General features: G+C 48.3%; 1 protein-coding gene and 1 long non-coding RNA gene across 2 annotated transcripts; one reads left to right on the top strand and one right to left on the bottom strand.

Moving 5' to 3' along the window:
- Nucleotides 1–230: 230 nt before the first annotated feature.
- Nucleotides 231–5216, bottom strand: LOC115395283 (uncharacterized). The gene is made up of 3 exons (XR_003932265.1): nt 5145–5216; nt 1126–1136; nt 231–261 (listed from the first exon to the last, which is right to left on the bottom strand). It is a non-coding gene; the product is annotated as an uncharacterized LOC115395283 (long non-coding RNA).
- On the top strand, nt 499–15898 carry fez1 (fasciculation and elongation protein zeta 1 (zygin I)). Its single transcript, XM_030100753.1, has 10 exons — nt 499–610; nt 5009–5365; nt 8896–8983; nt 11460–11546; nt 11682–11847; nt 13226–13539; nt 14135–14215; nt 14308–14383; nt 14536–14601; nt 15020–15898. Exons 2-10 carry the CDS (start codon nt 5028–5030, stop codon nt 15034–15036), a joined length of 1233 nt encoding a protein of 410 aa, XP_029956613.1. The 5' UTR covers nt 499–610; nt 5009–5027; the 3' UTR covers nt 15037–15898.
- Nucleotides 15899–16638: the final 740 nt, after the last annotated feature.

Below are 16638 nucleotides of genomic sequence, written 5' to 3'. Positions count from 1 at the left end.
ACCTCAACACTAAAACTCTGTCACACAAACAAGGATTGTTTTCAATAATGGACAGTCTCCTTTGTTTTGTTTTGAATTTGCATAAAAATCCACCTTTAATATAATGATCCAGTGTATTCCTGGTGCTCACAGGTCCATGACAAACTGATTGGATCAGACAACAAAAGAAAAGCTGGTCTCACCGTCAGACCGGGCGCAGATACTGTGCTGCTACCTTCCTACACAAACATCCTCCTCCTCCTCCTCCTCCTCCTCCTCCTCCTCATGAATATTAGGGAATTAATGTGAGCAGAGGGGGGAGCGGGAGGCAGGGACAAAGAGAGAAAGAGAGGATGGTGAGGGAAGAAAGCGTGAGGGGGGGGCGAGTGGATGTCGTCAGGCCTGCAGTGCGCAGGCTCGCGGCGAGCTGGGCTGGCTGCCTATTGATTGGAAAACAAGGGGCTGTGGGAGGACAGATAAGGCAGGCAGGCTGTGGGTAACGGTGAGGGAAGGGATCCACGCCGCCTGTGATTCTTTCCTCTTTCTCCCTCCCTGGGATGACTGTGAGTGCTGCTCCGAACCTCCGGCTGGTCTGAGAACGCCCTGCCTGCTCCCGGGACACGGACTGCAGGTAAATCTGCCTCCTCTCCGCTCCGTCGGCCGCCGTGCAGCATCTTCCCTCCATCCTCACCCGGTAACCATGGTTTCCTCCATCTCTCCTCGCCCTCCCCCACTCCCCCAGAGCGGCCGATGACATGCACTCGCACGATTCCCGTTTGTGACTGAAAATTGACGGAATCCATCTCCACTTTGCTTTTTACATGTTTGTTTACTGGACAGAAAGGCTCTTCCACCTCAGGCCGTTTTAAACCAATCAGATTGCTCGCTGGCTGGGTGGTGTTTTCACTGGGAACGGATTGAAACGGCGTGTGAAATGGAACATGAATGCTGCTCAGCGCCGCTGCGTGAGACGATTTGAACGGTTCAGCTGCATGAAATGACCTCCGATGGAGCCTCGCGTGATTGGCTGCTCACACACCTGCATGTTTATACACCTGAGAGCACCGCCGTCACACACCGTGAAGGTCACACACACACACACACACACACACACACACACCCGTCTTACTGACGTCACGCTGCCACGGCCTGCCGACCTTTAACCTCTCTGTGCCCTGAGACCTGTGACCACACTTTAACCCTTTACGTGTGAAATTGGATGCGGCCCAAAACAAAGTGGGTCACGCCCCTCAAGTGCAGCTATACAATCAGAATGATTTAATGACCACAGGGAGGGGCTAAAAGTAAAAACTGCTTCCTCCTACAAACAGCCTACAGTCGTAAAAGTTGTTTTTTGATCAATTATTCTGATTTGTTTACACACTGTGGTTCTGTTCTTGTTTTGTTTTTCTTTTCACGACAACATAGAATGACTCTCATACAAGCATTGTGATTTACATGTACTTTAACAATAACAGCAGTACATTTGAATTTTTCATTTATTGACATTTGTTTGATGGTCTTTTCCTGAAAATAAAATCCAAATTGCATCTTCCAGTTAATATGCATTTGCAAAAAAAAAAAAAAAAAAAAAACACACACACTTTCAAGAAATTCTGAACGAACATCACAATTGATATCATTTGGAAAATAATTGTGACAGCAGCTCTATTGAGGTAAAATAAAAAGAATCACCTCACAAGGTTTAAGTATAAATTCAGTGTTTTTGAGTATTATTATCATCTTTTCTGCATTTGTTTGGCTTTTTTTCTAATTCATTCAGTGAAAAACACATTTGAGACAGGTAATGAGTTTGATGCTCCACAAAATGATTAGCAAAGGCAAAAAAAGAATTTTGACCCACAACCTGCTGAGCTTTAACAGTCCAAACACGAGCCGTGTTGATATCATCTATTTAATCAACGTGTCAAAATCAATGGTATCTTTGGTCTGATAAGAGGAATTGATCACTCTGAGTCGTGTGGCATCACGGCGGCTGGTCTTCCCTCAACAGGAACTTTCACTCAGAATATCTTCTGTCTCAGTTTGCTTGTTTCTCGGGTTTCCTCCCAGAGTCCCAAAACACGTGTTTGAGGTTATAGACGAGTCCAGATTGCTGCTAGCTCTGTGTGTGTGTGTGTGTGTGTGTGTGTGTGTGTGTGTGTGTGTGTGTGTGTGTGTGTGTGTGTGTGTGTGTGTGTGTGTGTGTGTGCGTGTGTGCGTGCGTGTGTTTTCACCTATTTTAAGCAGGAATCACCTCCAGTGGTCGTGACCCAGATTTTTTTTTTATGATCGGTTAAATTGATTACATTTCTGTACGTTGTAGCCAGGTACACACACACACACACACACACACACGCACCCACACAACAGGTACGCTTGTAAAGATTTGTAGTTCACGCGAGGAGTTTATGTCCTTTTTTAATCTTATCTTATCACACACCTTGTTGTAAAAACTAGCCATATTCCATATTTCTGAAGCTTTATTAGACAACCAAGAGATTGGATTTTGTTTTTTAAAAGAAACTCGTCATGTACCACACGACTTCAGAACTTTCCCTTTATTTTGTCCATATTTGATGTTTGTCCATGTTGTGTTTTCCCTCCCGTTGCTTCATGTTTCTGGGGACTTTTATTTTTTGTTAACACTTCCTGGAATATTTCATGCATTTTATGCATCAGTAGGATATCATCTATCTGCACAGTGGATTTTCAGCATAAATAATAAACTAAACACATTTATGTCAAATGATGAAGGCTCTTGCATTTGCAAAGTAAATCTAAAATGTCAGTCATACGTCAGAGGTTCGGTTCTCGGGTAGTGGAGGCATTCTGTGGGGCTGTGCAGTGGAGCAGGTTGTTTCCCTCCTGAGGTTGGCGGTTCGATCCCTCCTCTGTCGAAGTGTGTGTGGTTGATACGTTGAACAGCAGCCTGGTCCCAGTCGTTCCTTCGCTCTGGTCAAAGTGACCCTCCACCCCCTCCACCTCTGGTCCTACTGGATCACAACGCTGCGAAAACGCACTATTTCCAAGTCTGAGTTGGCAAAACTGTCTGGAGAGTAAATAATTGAGCCAGAGCCATTAGCAGATTGAATCAGTGATTCTCCTCAGGGCCAAATTTTCGGCAGTGATGCATCAGTTTGCGGCTGATTTCCACGTCCTTCTTCCCGCCGCCCACAATGGCTTTAATGGTCTCTGTTGACGGAAGCCGCTTGTCAGTCAGTGTCAGAGAAACGACTCGGCTGCTGATTCATTTCTCTGCCGCCAGGATTTAATCTGCTCCGACTCGTTCTGTCAGTGCAGCCGACGAGGCCGACGCACCGAGGGAGAAGAGAAACGCTGTGAAAGACGATCTGAGGCCGCGCTCGGCTGAGTGCTGTGATGAGCAGGAAGAGGCTGCCGCTCGCTCGCTCGCTCGCTCGTCCTCCTCTGGACTCGCCCACTCGCGCCGGGCCGCCGTCCGGCTCGGCTCGGGGGGGCAAATTCAGGCCCGAGCGCCGCAACACGCTGCGTCAGACTGCCCAAAACTTCAGTCCGAGTCCAGCTGCAGCGGGAGCAGAGCCAGCGATGCAGCTTCCGCTCACACCGAGCCCTTCACTCATTGATTATCTGTGATGGAGGGATAAAAGCCTGCCGCACCAAGGAGGCCATCCTCATCTCAATGAGAGGAATTCAGTGTATGAAGCCAGTTCACTGCGACTCAGAACATGGAACATACACCATCTACACACGACACCAATAAACTTTTTGAGTCACTTTTAAGCTTTTCTGTGCGAATTTGAGGATATTTTTTCCTTCCAGTTTCATCTTTGTGCTTCTTCTGTTTTTTGCATCTTTTCTCCATAATTCAAACGATTTAAATGTTCTGCATCACTTCACAGCCGTTCTCTGCCTCTGTGTGTCCGGCACAGCTGTTCTGCATCCTATTTCGATTGTTTTACGTTCAATATTTACGCATTAGTGTCTCCGTCTGGGAGTAGATTTCATTCATATCGCACTTTTCCACCACTTGAGCGTTAATCACATTCACTCATTCACAGGCCAGTGGATCCAGCTGCTCAGTCCATTAGCTGGGACCATGTTTGGGGTTCAGTGTCTTGCTCAACGACACTTCAACATGTAGACCCATTGGGAATCGAACCTGCAGCTTTGCCACTCAAGCCACAGCTGTCCTGGAAGATAGTGCAGAGCTTAATGTCTATTTTAATGTCTGATTATTGAATGTTTTTCATGTATCTTCAGATTATCTTTTGCGTCTTTTGACAGTCACTTACATTTTATTTAGGTTAAAAATGAGTCTAAATCATTCTGCCCTTGCTCATAGCTGCCGCTGACTCCTGCAACCCTGAACAGGATAAATGCTGCAGAAGATGAATGAATGAATGAATAATTCCAGTACATCCTGGTAGAAGATGGCCTTTGTCATAATTTGGCTTTTATTTAACTAAATATGCCTGAGGAATATTAAAATTCAAATGAGAAAAGCTCCCAAATTTGTATTATCACCATGATCAACTTTATTAATGGGGCACCGTTTAAAACGGCTTTTTAAATAAAGCTTTGACAGTGAAGCATTGAGAAACACAATTTAATTCATGATTCAATATACATGCAAATGTTTAACACCGAGAGGCGTCGTTTTAACCAGAACTAAATTTATGGTGCTCTCTGATGGATGTTGGAATCATCCGTAATCCCGGACAGGCCCGTCGGTGAAATCCCAGCTGAGGTGCTTCATTAACTGCGGTTTACCAGTCGGGCCAGCGGGTCCGGGCTCCCAGTGGGACCCGGTCCCCTTCTGGCACATCCACCTCCATCTCATCTCCGTCTAGACACGCTGGTGCCTTCCCACATGAGGTGAGGCAGGCGCGATTTAAGAGGCGCCAACTAAACCCTTCTGGGGTAAATCCAGCAGATGGGGCCCGATGAAAACCACTGGGGAACCCGTTCAGTCGTCGCTCCTGATGAACCGCCGCCATCTTTTCTTTGAGTTTGCAGCACTGACGTCCTTTACTTCCTCTCTCCGCAGTAACCTGACAGGGGACAGCATGGAAGCCCCTCTCGTGTGCTTGGACGAGGAGTTCGAGGACCTCCGGCCGTGTCGGATGGACGAGCTGGACCACCTGGACCACCCGGCGCTCGGACACTCGTCCTACTCCGCCAACGCCGCCGCCGTCCCGCTGGCGTCCATCACCCGCGAGGACTTCTCCGAGCTGGAGAACTTCTCCGAGATGATGAGCTTCAAGTCCATGGAGGACCTGGTCAACGAGTTCGACGAGAAGCTCAACGTCTGCTTCCACAACTACAACACCAAGACGGAGGGCCTGGCGCCCATCCGCAGCCAGTCGCACAACCAGGAGGACGAGGAGCGGCTGCAGGACGAAGAGTGAGTCTCCACGCCGCCATTTACAGACCGTCAAACACACAAAGAACCCCGTCCAAATTCTGTCTGCTTCTGTTGCTGTTTCACTCACCTCACTGGGGCGACAGGTAGAACAGGTCGTCTTATAACCGGAAGGTTGGTGGTTCAATCCCCATTCCTGCAGGTGTAAAACTGTAATTGTGTCCTTGGTCAAGACACTTGACCCACCTTGCCTAAGTATGGAAGTTGTGAGAGTGAATGGTTGGTGGTGGTCGGAGGGGCCGATGGCGCAGATTGACGGCCTCATTTCTGTCAGTCTGCTCCAGGGCAGCTGTGGCTACAATAGTAGCTTACCACCACCCAGTATGGAGAGAATGAATAATACAATGTAAAGCATCTTTGAGTGTCCAGAAAAGCGCCATATAAAACCAATGCATTGTTATTATTATTACCTCCTGTTTGCTGCTGGAAAGGAGCCTCATTAATGATGAATTAGCATTAGCATGTATCCACAGCCTCCAGAGAACGCTAGTTAGCAGTTTTTCTGTTTAACTGCTGCTTCTTCTTGTCATTAGTCTCAGCATTTAACATTAAAGCTATAGAGCATCTTCCTCCCATGGATTCAGATGAGCTGAGCTGAATCAGTGGATCAGTCAGAAACTCATCAGAATCACATCCTAACATCAAGTCTCTTACAGACCACCTGAAAACCACCAGACCTCCTGATCACAGCGACAGGAACAGCTCAGAGTGAGAGTGAGGGAATGAAAAGCCACAGTCTGAGTCGACGCCCACCGACCAGCAGACATTCCTCGGCTCCGTTATGAGGATCGCTCAGCAACCCCCCGCCCCGCTGCCTCCAGTCCAAACATCCAAACACACAGCGGGGCAGCCGGACACACACGCTCAAACACGTCCTCACACACACCTAAACCTCCTACAACTGTCAGTCAATGCAGGACCCCGCCCCCTCAGCCCCCTCCAGCCCCCCTCCAGTCCACCTCCAGCCCCCCTCCCCTGCTGCTGTGCTGCTGATTATTCAGCACTGAACGTCCTCGACTTCGGCCTCCCTCTCTGTCTGACCAGCTGACTGCCGGACCCTCCTCCTCCTCCTCCTCCTCCTCTTCAACATCATTGTCATTGTTGCTGGAATCAAGTTGTAAAAGTCAAACGTTTGGTCAGAACATGGTTTTTGACCAAAACCCGAGATATTAGTGAGCCGGAAGGGGCGGAGCCATGAGGACACGGAGGGGCGGAGCCATAAGAGCAAAGAGGCACTCCCTCCTCCTCCTCCTCCTCCTCCTCCTCCTCCTCCTCTCAGACAGAAACACAGACATCTTGTGAGGATGTGAATGGTGCTATATTTAGCAGGCCTGTGGGTGTTGCAGAGGACAGCGTGTTGAAACGATTATGTGATTTTAAAACAGTATTCACTGCTGACAAAACCAACAAACAAACCGAACCAAACAAACCAAACAGGGAAAATAAACACCCAACCCAAGGAGCTCTCGGTGGGTTGAGCTGGAAACCAGCATCAGCAGATTCCAGTCAGGCGTCTCAGCCTCCTCCGGGCTGTTTGTCCTTTGAACAACACCCTTTTGTCTCAATGCTGTGAAGTCAAATCAACCAGATCTCATTCATGTGATATTTATTCACCTCAGCTCCACTCTCACTCAAAGCCTGAGCGGCTATTTATAGAAGGCGAGACGCTCCTGCCGCTCATCATCCTGGAAGGCTTTTGTTGTGTTACGTCACCAGGAGAGATTCTGCCTTCGCTCTGCCGGCCGGCTCAAAGTGAGAAGACGGAGGAGCCGGAGCAACACAGGTCTCTACCAGCAGGGTGGATCTGCCGCCCGGCTGTAAACGCTCGCTGGAGCATTTTGGCAGTGATTCATGAGTCCAGCACGCCGCCGGAGAGGTGGAACACGAAGCAGAGCGGTTCCTCCCGGGTGGCTGCGAGCCAGCAAACACAGCAGGGCGGCTTTGTGCCGCGGTGTTCCTGTCCCGGCGTTAGCATGCGGCGTGCAGCGCTCCTTCACGTTAGCTGAGCTTCGCTTCATTTGAAGAATTTAGCTTCCTGAAAGGCTCTGAGCAGTAAGACTGATCCCTCTCAGAGATCTGTCCGTCTGTTAGCTGTTAGCTAACAAAACGCTTCTTATTTTGATGGAGCTGTTTGCTTTCATTTTTTATGCAAACCGTTGGGTTTTTTTTTTGGCTCCTCAGTGCCAAATCTTCTTGAAATAAGATGAAATAAGAGCATTGAGCGATCATCGTTTTTCAACAAAAGTACGTGTCATGATGCCAGAAGATGCATTGAACCAAGCAGCGAAGGAAGCGGGACACGTGAGAGACTCCAGATGGGATGTATGGCTCTTTGAAGGGAGCCAGAGCTTTTCCTTTCAGAGAGCCTTTCAGCAAGAACGGTTTGTTAAAGAATATCACATCTCCAATACGGAGGCAGAACTACCTTAATCAGTGGAACGGGAACTGACGGAGACGCCACCGCCATTAGCGTCAGGGTCACTCCGTTCTTTTCTGACCTCTGACACCGTTACTGTCTCCCGCTGTGTTTTCATATGGCGGCGATCTGCTGAGATGGACGCTCTGCCTTCCGTCTCATCCCCAGTGCTGCTGCGTTTCCCTGGACTCTGGTTCAGCACTAACATCTCCTCCTCCCCGATGGATCATTAAACATGGCTCTGCTCCAGACAGTCACTCCTCTCAGTTAACTGTGTTCGGCCCAATGGAGCCTGATGTGGAAAAGTCAAACTCAGAGAAGTCATTAGTCGTTCTCGTGAAGGCAGCGTGGACGGCTCACACTCATCGGGCACACAGAAGTGACCTGGTTCCCTCCGTTCTCTTAAATAGAGCCGTCCAGACGAACGACTCGTTACCGATGGGAGACAGAGGTTGGACCGCGGACGTCAGGAACACAGAGGATGTAAGAGAACATCTGCTGGAATCCATCAGTTCCTGAAGAGAAGCTTCCATCCAGGTGGAGCCTAAACGTGCATCTCCCCCGCTGACCGCAGTCTTTCTGCCTCACAGAAGGTGTCCAACACATGGTTCCTTCAGAACGGTGGAATTATTTTCCACTCAGACTGTCCCGCCGTGCCGTGGAGGCCGGTCGGTGAGCTCAGCCTCTGGCTGAATGGGCACCAGTGTGTGATCGGGGCGGGGGCATGGTGGAGGGGGGCAGTGCCACCAGGAGCAGGACAACAGCTTCCAGCCAGGGAGGAAAACAACAAGAGAAAGGCAGCGGGACAAAGGAGACCTCTCCTCCGGCCGTGGGTCACTGGTCCCGAGGCTGCAGAGACACCATGATGTGAGGAGCTTTCTCTGTTTCTCTGCTCAGGATCCAGTCGGAAGCTGGACTCCTTCCTCTCTGCACACCGGGCATCGCCATTGTCTGAGAAATACCGACCGAGCTCCGGAGACTGCTCTGAGAGCAGCACAGTCAGCCTCTTGTCCGAAAGCCGCCGGGCTGCAGAAACACAGGCGTTTTCATTTGTTTCGCGCTGTTACTGACGAGTGTGTGCTGTGTTGTTTTTCAGCGTTTGGGACGCTCTGACTGACAACTACATCTCCACCTGGGACGGGCCGGACTCCGAGGGACTCAACGGGAACCTGTCGGACCAGGAGGTGCGTCACACTCCTCATCCTCACATGTCGAGTCGACCCAAGCAGAAATCTGTCGAGCCACAGTCACGCCTCAACTTTTTGATTTATTGAAAAAATAAAAAAAGTGAACACCTCTTCTTAAATTAAAGAAAAGTTTTTTAGTTCTTAAGAAGAAATTCTCTCATTCCAGTTTATTAAAAAAAGGAAGATTTTTGCTTCCTTTAACCCTCAGAAAACCTGGAAATTATTTGTTAAGTGGAGGCAACATTTTGATATTTTAATGACCAAACGGCCAACAGATGAACAGGCAAATATATAGAAGATCAAATAATAAAGAAAACAACCCTGATTTCCAGATCCGTCCCTCCCCTGATTTGATTTATGTATTTCAATTCTGCTTTTTTTTTTGTTTTTTGTTTTTGATTTCTCGACTCACCTTTACTGTTGGAACTTATGACAGATTACATTTTGTCATTGGAGCTTAGATTTGATCATGTTTTTAGTCCATTTATCTACATAATGTCACAGTTTATTGTCTTTGATGGATTGAAAAGATTTTTTTATGTGTAAAGCGACTATATTTGTTCATTTGTGCTTCTCTTAATGTTTTTCTAAATCAACAATTGGAAACTGGATGAAACACTAGAACAAAAAAACTTCTGAAAAACATTTTGTTTTTTTACTTTTTTAATCATAAACACATTGACATCAAGTGTTAAAATACCCAAATTAGTATTTATTTATTTATTTATTTATTTATTTATTTATTTATTTATTTATTTATTTATGTGAATAACACATTTTATCGCTGTTGTGTCCAAAAATGTATTATGCAGTATTTAAGATCACCTAAAGCAAAATCGGAAGAGATTTAAAACAAGATTTCATAAATTATTTTTAATTTTGCATCCATTTTACTTCATTTAGCAATAACTTAAATATATTCCCTGATTGGTAATGGAGCATCTCTGCGGTGATTTTGTCTTGAAATGTCCTTTACTCTTCATATAAAAGCTTCAGATGGTGATCGTTTCAGTCTCAGTCAACTAATTCACATGTTTTTCAGTGCAGAATCTGCTGGTGGCAAATTAGACAGTGGCTGTTTTCTTATTTATTAAAAGTGCAAGTGTTAAATTTAATTCAGCACAGATGCCATTCATATTTTTAATTCTAACAAAAACCCAGAAAAAGCAGGATGAGCAGTAAAACCACCAGCGTTGGTCTGGAAGGCGATCTGCTCCAACCAGCCGCCGCCGCTGCAGTTTACAGGCCTTTGTTTCTATCCAGTGTTCAGTTCTGGATCTGCAGCTGGAGCAGTTTTTCAGTAAAATGAAGTCATTTTTACATAACGCTCGGGACAGTTCGAGAACGTAAAGACTTTATCAGACGACCATCATCTCCATTTCACCGACTGAAAGAAGTGAAGCCTCGTTCTGCCTGCGCTGTGATTCGACCCTTCATCGTCCTGCCGCCGAGCCTCTGCAGCATGAATGAGCAGCTAATTCTGTAATTTGATGTTTATTCACTTGACACTCCACATTAATCACAATGAAAGGGTTTGACCCAGAAGATGTGCTCACAACCTCAGAAAACAGCCGACATGTCCGCATGCTGGGGCGACGGAGGCCTGATGTGTCTTTTCTCTGGCGCCACACGGCTCCGTGTTCACGCCGCCTGTGTGACGGGCGCTGAAAAAGGCCGGCGGCGTCGTTATTCCTCACACGTACGGGCGAAGCGCCCCATCCGTCCTCCGCCTTCAGCTCCTCCTGACACTGAACGTCATGCTTCACCGCCCTCGACCGGCCGCACCGGCCGCTCGGCGGAGCTCGGCCTCCTGCTCGCTCCCTTTAATAGGCTGTCACGTACAGTCAGCACACACACACACACACACACACACACACACACACACACTTAGCAGTGTGCTCCATGTTCAGCCGGTCAAGGCCGGCGTCGATGCTTTTATCCTGAGATGAGCGGAAATGCAGCATAGTGCTCATCTGGAGCTGTTTTCTACCTTCAGCTCCAGTTTAATCGTTCAAAACAGCCACAAACTGCTGTTTGTGTTTATAGAATTATAGTCTATCATCAGGTAGACTTTGGGGGAACATGTCATTTCTATATTGTATATTTTCCATGTGTATTAATCGGCCCATTGATTTTTTAAATTTCCTTTGTCAGGGCCCCAGTTTTAGTTTTTTTTTCTGTTGCATTTCAAACAAAATGCCATCCTGCACATTTGAATTATTTCACAGTTTGTTTGAGAGCTTATTTTCTTAAAGAAGCTGCTGCTGTGAAAAAGTAATTCATCCTTTGAGCTGTTTGTATCTGACAAGATAAGACTCCACTTATGTGAGATCTGTGTTTAATATGAAGCCTCCACCATATATGTAAATGTATACTGTATATGTTAAGATGAGCATAACATGCGGCGCCATCATGGCCGCAGACTGATCTGAATTCTTTCACTTCATAAAAACTGTTTCCTTCGTTTCTGCAGATCCATGAAAAAGAGGAGGAGGAGATGAACGAGAAGAACGACAACGCCAACTGTCTGAATGATGAACCGCTCATCACAGCAGATCAGGTGTGTGTGTGTGTGTGTGTGTGTGTGTGTGTGTGTGTTGCGGTGACTTTGACCGCAGCAGAGCAGATGTCCATTTCTCCGCTCCACTGAGATATTTATGTTATGATCTCACGTCTTGTTCACTTCCTCTTCAAGGTCATTGAGGAGATCGTGGAGATGATGGAGAACTCGCCGGATCCCGGGGAAACGGAGGAGGAGGACGAGGAGGAGAGCAGCCACTGCTCCTCCAGGACCAACCCGTCCCTGCTGGAGGAGATCCGCCAGCTGTCACAGGCCTCCAACAACAACTGCTCCTACGAAGGTAAAGCCCAGGAGGAGCCCGATGACAGCCGGACCCAGAGCCGGGCAGGAGAAGCTTCATGAAGCCTCATGAACCACTGCCGTTATTTTCTGGAGCCACTAGATGGCACTGTTGGTTCTAAGACACAGGCTGGAGGACTGGAAATGAAGTTTCCTTTCAAACATCTCTTCAACAGATAAACCCCATTATCATAGACAGTGGTTCATGAAGCGTAGTGCATGAAGGGGCTCCTTTCGTCCATCCATCCATCCATCATTCATCCATCCATCCATCATCCATCCATCATCCATCCATCCATCCATCCAATCATCCACCCATCCATCCATCCATCCAACAGTCCATCCATCAATCCATCTATCCATCCGTTCATTCATCCATCCATCCATGCAACTGTCCATCTGTAAAATGTCCATCCATCCATCCATCCATTCATCCATCCTTCTGTCCATCCGTCCGTCCACCCATCCATCCAACAGTCCATCCATCCATCTGTCCATCCAACCATAAATCCGTCCTTCCGTCTGTCCATTCGTCCATCCAACCATCCGTCCGTCTGTCTGTCCATCCATCCATCCATGAATCCATCCGTCCGTCTGTCCGTCCATCTTTCCCTTCATCCATCCTTCCATCCATCTATCCATAAACCCAACCGTCCGTACGTACGTACGTCCATTCATCCATTCACCCACCAGTCCATCCATCTGTCCATCCATGCTTCCATTCATCCAACTGTCTGTCCATCAGTCCATCCATCCCTCCATCCATCAGACCTGGTGTCTTTCCTTCCCGTTGACAGCTCTAACCACTTCACGCCTGCGTCGCTCAGATCATCTCCTTGACTCTTGAAGTTAAACCTGAATTCCACGTCAGGCGCTGAAGATGAAAAATGACCACGTGTCTAAGAATAGAAGCTTCCAGACAAATGGAGGTGGTGAACGTCACACGGTGAAGGACGAACAGGCTGCAGCGGTCGTCCGTCTCACATAACAGCCTGTTTCCGTCCGGCGGAGGTTCGGTTCAGGCCGGACTCCGTCCACGCCGGTGGATTCGTCACCCTCGCTCCAGCGGCTCTGTGTTTGAGGGTTCAGGAGGACACGGCGTTCTCGGCCATAAGGTTCCCGCCGCTGAACATATTGCCGGTCAGCGTGACTCCTGTGTGGGAGCGGCGGCCGCTCGTCAGAGGATCACCGAGTGGAGACTGTCTCCACTCTGGACGCCGTCATCAACACGTTTACTTCCTGTTTCACTCGAAGGCTTCAGGCAGTCTGCACAGATTTCTAGATTTGTAGCTAAAATCTGTTTCTGTAGAGGTGATGTGTAGATGGAGTTTGCACGTTCTCCCTGTGTGTGACGGTCCCTGATCTGCTTCCTCCCGCAGGCCTGAGCCTGATGCCCAGCTCCGCCCTGGTGGAGCTGCTGCACCGGGTGGAGGCGGCCATCCGGGAGTTCTCGGAGGAGCTGGTCAGCCAGCTGGCCCGCCGCGACGAGCTGGAGTTCGAGAAGGAGGTGAAGAACACCTTCATCACGGCGCTGATGGAGGTGCAGAACAGGCAGAAGGAGCAGCGGGACGGCAGCAAGCGCCGGCGCCGGGACAAGGCCCTGAGCCTGCAGGGGGGCGGGACCACGCCCACCAACGGGGGGAACGCCGGCTCCACGGGACGCACGGAGAAGACCGGCACCATGCCCGTCAAGGTGAGCCTGGGACCGGGGGGGGGGGTCAGACACCAGGCGTGTTTCAGCATTCTGTCTTTTATTCAGTAGAAGTTGATATATTTTGTATGAATTTCATCTCATAAAGTCAGAGGAAGTGTTTCCCACGTGGGCCGATCCTCGCCGTGCTTCATGTTGTGATCATCTGAAATCTCCCCGCCCTCGTCTCCTCCCTCCTCCGACTCTTCGCCTAATGGCACTCAGGTCCATTAGCCTCTGAAATATCTTCCAGGAAAGATCCCGGCGTGACCCCCACCCCCCCACCACCCCCACCCCCACCCGCCCGGCCCGCTCCCGTCCGGCCTAATGGATTTTCCCTCCATGCATTGCAGCGGGCGGCAGGGTTTCTGCCGCTACCTGAGGCCGCATTACTCCGCTAATGCGACCCGACAAATGGCTCCGTGATGCAGCCGCAATAAAAGAAACTGCTGACGGCCCTGAAGTGGCTGGATTCCTGCCAGTCTGATCCGTGGAGTCGGTTCTTCATGATCCACACCTGGAGTCATGGACACTGACATGCCGTGTGTGTGTGTGTGTGTGTGTGTGTGTGTGTGTGTGTGTGTTTTGTGCTCGGCAGCGTTTCAGCATGGAGGGTCTCTCCAACATCCTGCAGACGGGCATCAGACAGACGTTTGGAAGCACAGGGAATGACAAACAGGTGACCGTCTCTCAGATCACAGAACCTTCTGGCAGAGTCTTATTTTCGTTGTTGGGTCATTTTGACTGAAAACCAAACTGTCTGCGTTTCAGTACCTAAACACGGTTATCCCGTACGAGAAGAAAGGCAGCCCTCCGTCCATCGATGACCTGCAGATGCTCACAAACAGTACGTTTCATTTCAGGCCTAGAACCTCGACTCTCCGTTGTTGCATGTTCTCCCTGTGCAGCTCAGGACTGTCGGCTGTGTGGTCGCGGTCGAGACCTGCCAGTGGATCTGGGTGACCTCGGATTCTGTTTTTTTTTTTTGTTTGTGTGTAGTTCTCTATGCCATGAAGGAGGACAGTGAGAAGGTCCCCACACTGCTGACCGACTACATATTAAAAGGTAAAGACAAGAACGCCAAATACCCCACAGCTCCAACCTGAACACCATCAGGTTTTTATAGCGTGAGCTTCAACCACCACCTCCAGCTCCACGAACATCTTCAGACTTAAACCGTCCACAAGCTTTGGATTGATGGAACGGTGCTTTTTGGATTAACACAGGATTTGCTGTTTTTCACACTATATTATTATTGACTATAAAATTAACTCACTTTGTGTTTTATCCTGCACTTATTCCTTCAAATCAGGATTTCTGCAGGGTTAGTGTTAGAGGGTTAGAGTTAGAGGGTTAGAGTTAGAGGGTTAGAGTTAGAGGGTTAGAGTTAGAGCGTTAGTGTTTGGGTAGTCCTGCCTCTCAGAAAGTCTCTGGATCCTCTGAAGTGGAACTAATGCAGCCTTTGTTCTGTTTCCCTCTGCAGTCTTGTGTCCCACCTAAAGCTCCCCAGGCTGGGGGGCCACGGAGAGACCGAGGGTCCTTATTGGACTCCCAGGGAGGATTTCTCCATCTGTCCTCGCCTCTGGCCCCGAGCTGCATGACCCCCCCCCCCCCCCCCCCCCCCCCCCCCCCCCCCCTTCTTTTACCATCGACCTACCATGGATCCTCACCATCGACATTATTGTATTCACTTCAACATCTACTGCCTTTCGCTGAGCTCACGAACCCCCCCGCCCCCCCTTCAGACCCCCGATCGGCCGCCATGGGGCAGACTTCACTAACGGAGCACCGCACGCTGTTAACACTCGACCCTTCGGTCGGAGGAAGCTGACAGAGTTTCAGCGTCTCCCTCTTCATAAACGCCACGAACACGGTTCAGTCCGCCGCCGCCGCCGCCACAAACGACCGCCTCCCCGCTCGGTTCCTCCCCCGATGAGAGACGTGAGTCATCCGAATACAAAAGCCATGCACCTCTCTCTGCCAACCTAGTACTGTAGCTCCATGCGAACGAGGAGAACCACACTCAGAACTAATACGGGTGCAGTCCAGCTTCCTCTCTCTGTTCTTCTCACCGTCTCAAGATCCAGTGCTCTTCTCACTTCTTTTCTAATTATTTTTATTTCTACCTGAATCTTTGATATGAACTGTGTTGCTGATTTTCTACTTTGATTTACTGATCGGTGGCAGCGCCCCGTCCGGCCACGTGGAGGCGCTCTCACTCCCTCTCCATCCCCCTGTTCAGATGAGCTCATGAACGAAAATAAAGGCCTGTATGTGCATATTAGCATATTTATGACTTCCTTTGCGCCATGTAGGTGAATGTTACATCGCTGATTGCAAATTCTAATAAACATTCAACCCAAACTGTGTGTTTCTGCTTTATTAGTGTCAAACATGTGGCACAGGGACCAGAATGGGGTCTGTTCCTTCTCGGTGGACGGACGCTTCAGGCATGAACTACATCTTTTTTTTTATCAACTTTTCAACCTGAATTTCGATAATAAAACTAAAAATAAGAACTAAACATACAACAGACAGGTTTTATTGAATAAATTGTAAAAATATTTAGAAATTTGCCTCTTGTCTGAAGCATATCTTCCGTCTGCAGGTTGATGAAAAAGGTGAAGAAATGACAAAATATCACCTCAGAACTGCTGCTTCTGGTTGACCTGATGCTCAATTTATCAATCAGTGATTAAAAATAAGACTCAAACCAGTTGTTTGTCCAAGTAACTCGCAGATAAATACATATTTATTTCACTGAAGTGACTGAAACATAGAGACATCTAAAATATGGCGGTCAGGTCAGTGAAACCAGTGAACAGACTCAGATCTGACTAAAAGATCCTTTCTGGAGCTTGAAATCCTCAGCAAGGGAAGTTATGTTCCACCAAATTCTAATTTATTCCTTACTCATTAATGTTTTGATGTCCTTGAATCCTTCTCACCATGAATCTATGTTATGAAAAACCAAACACCAAAAATGATGTGTAAACAAACTTCCTGATGCTCAGAGTGTGTGTCACATTTCCCATCTTTGATAAGGATCAGTGAGAACAAATCATCCAAACACTGGCTCCAAAACCTAAACAGGTTTGACAT

This window comes from Salarias fasciatus, chromosome 10, assembly GCF_902148845.1.
Source record: "Salarias fasciatus chromosome 10, fSalaFa1.1, whole genome shotgun sequence".
NCBI lineage: Eukaryota > Metazoa > Chordata > Actinopteri > Blenniiformes > Blenniidae > Salarias > Salarias fasciatus.
This window is presented reverse-complemented; position numbering and strand designations above follow the sequence as displayed.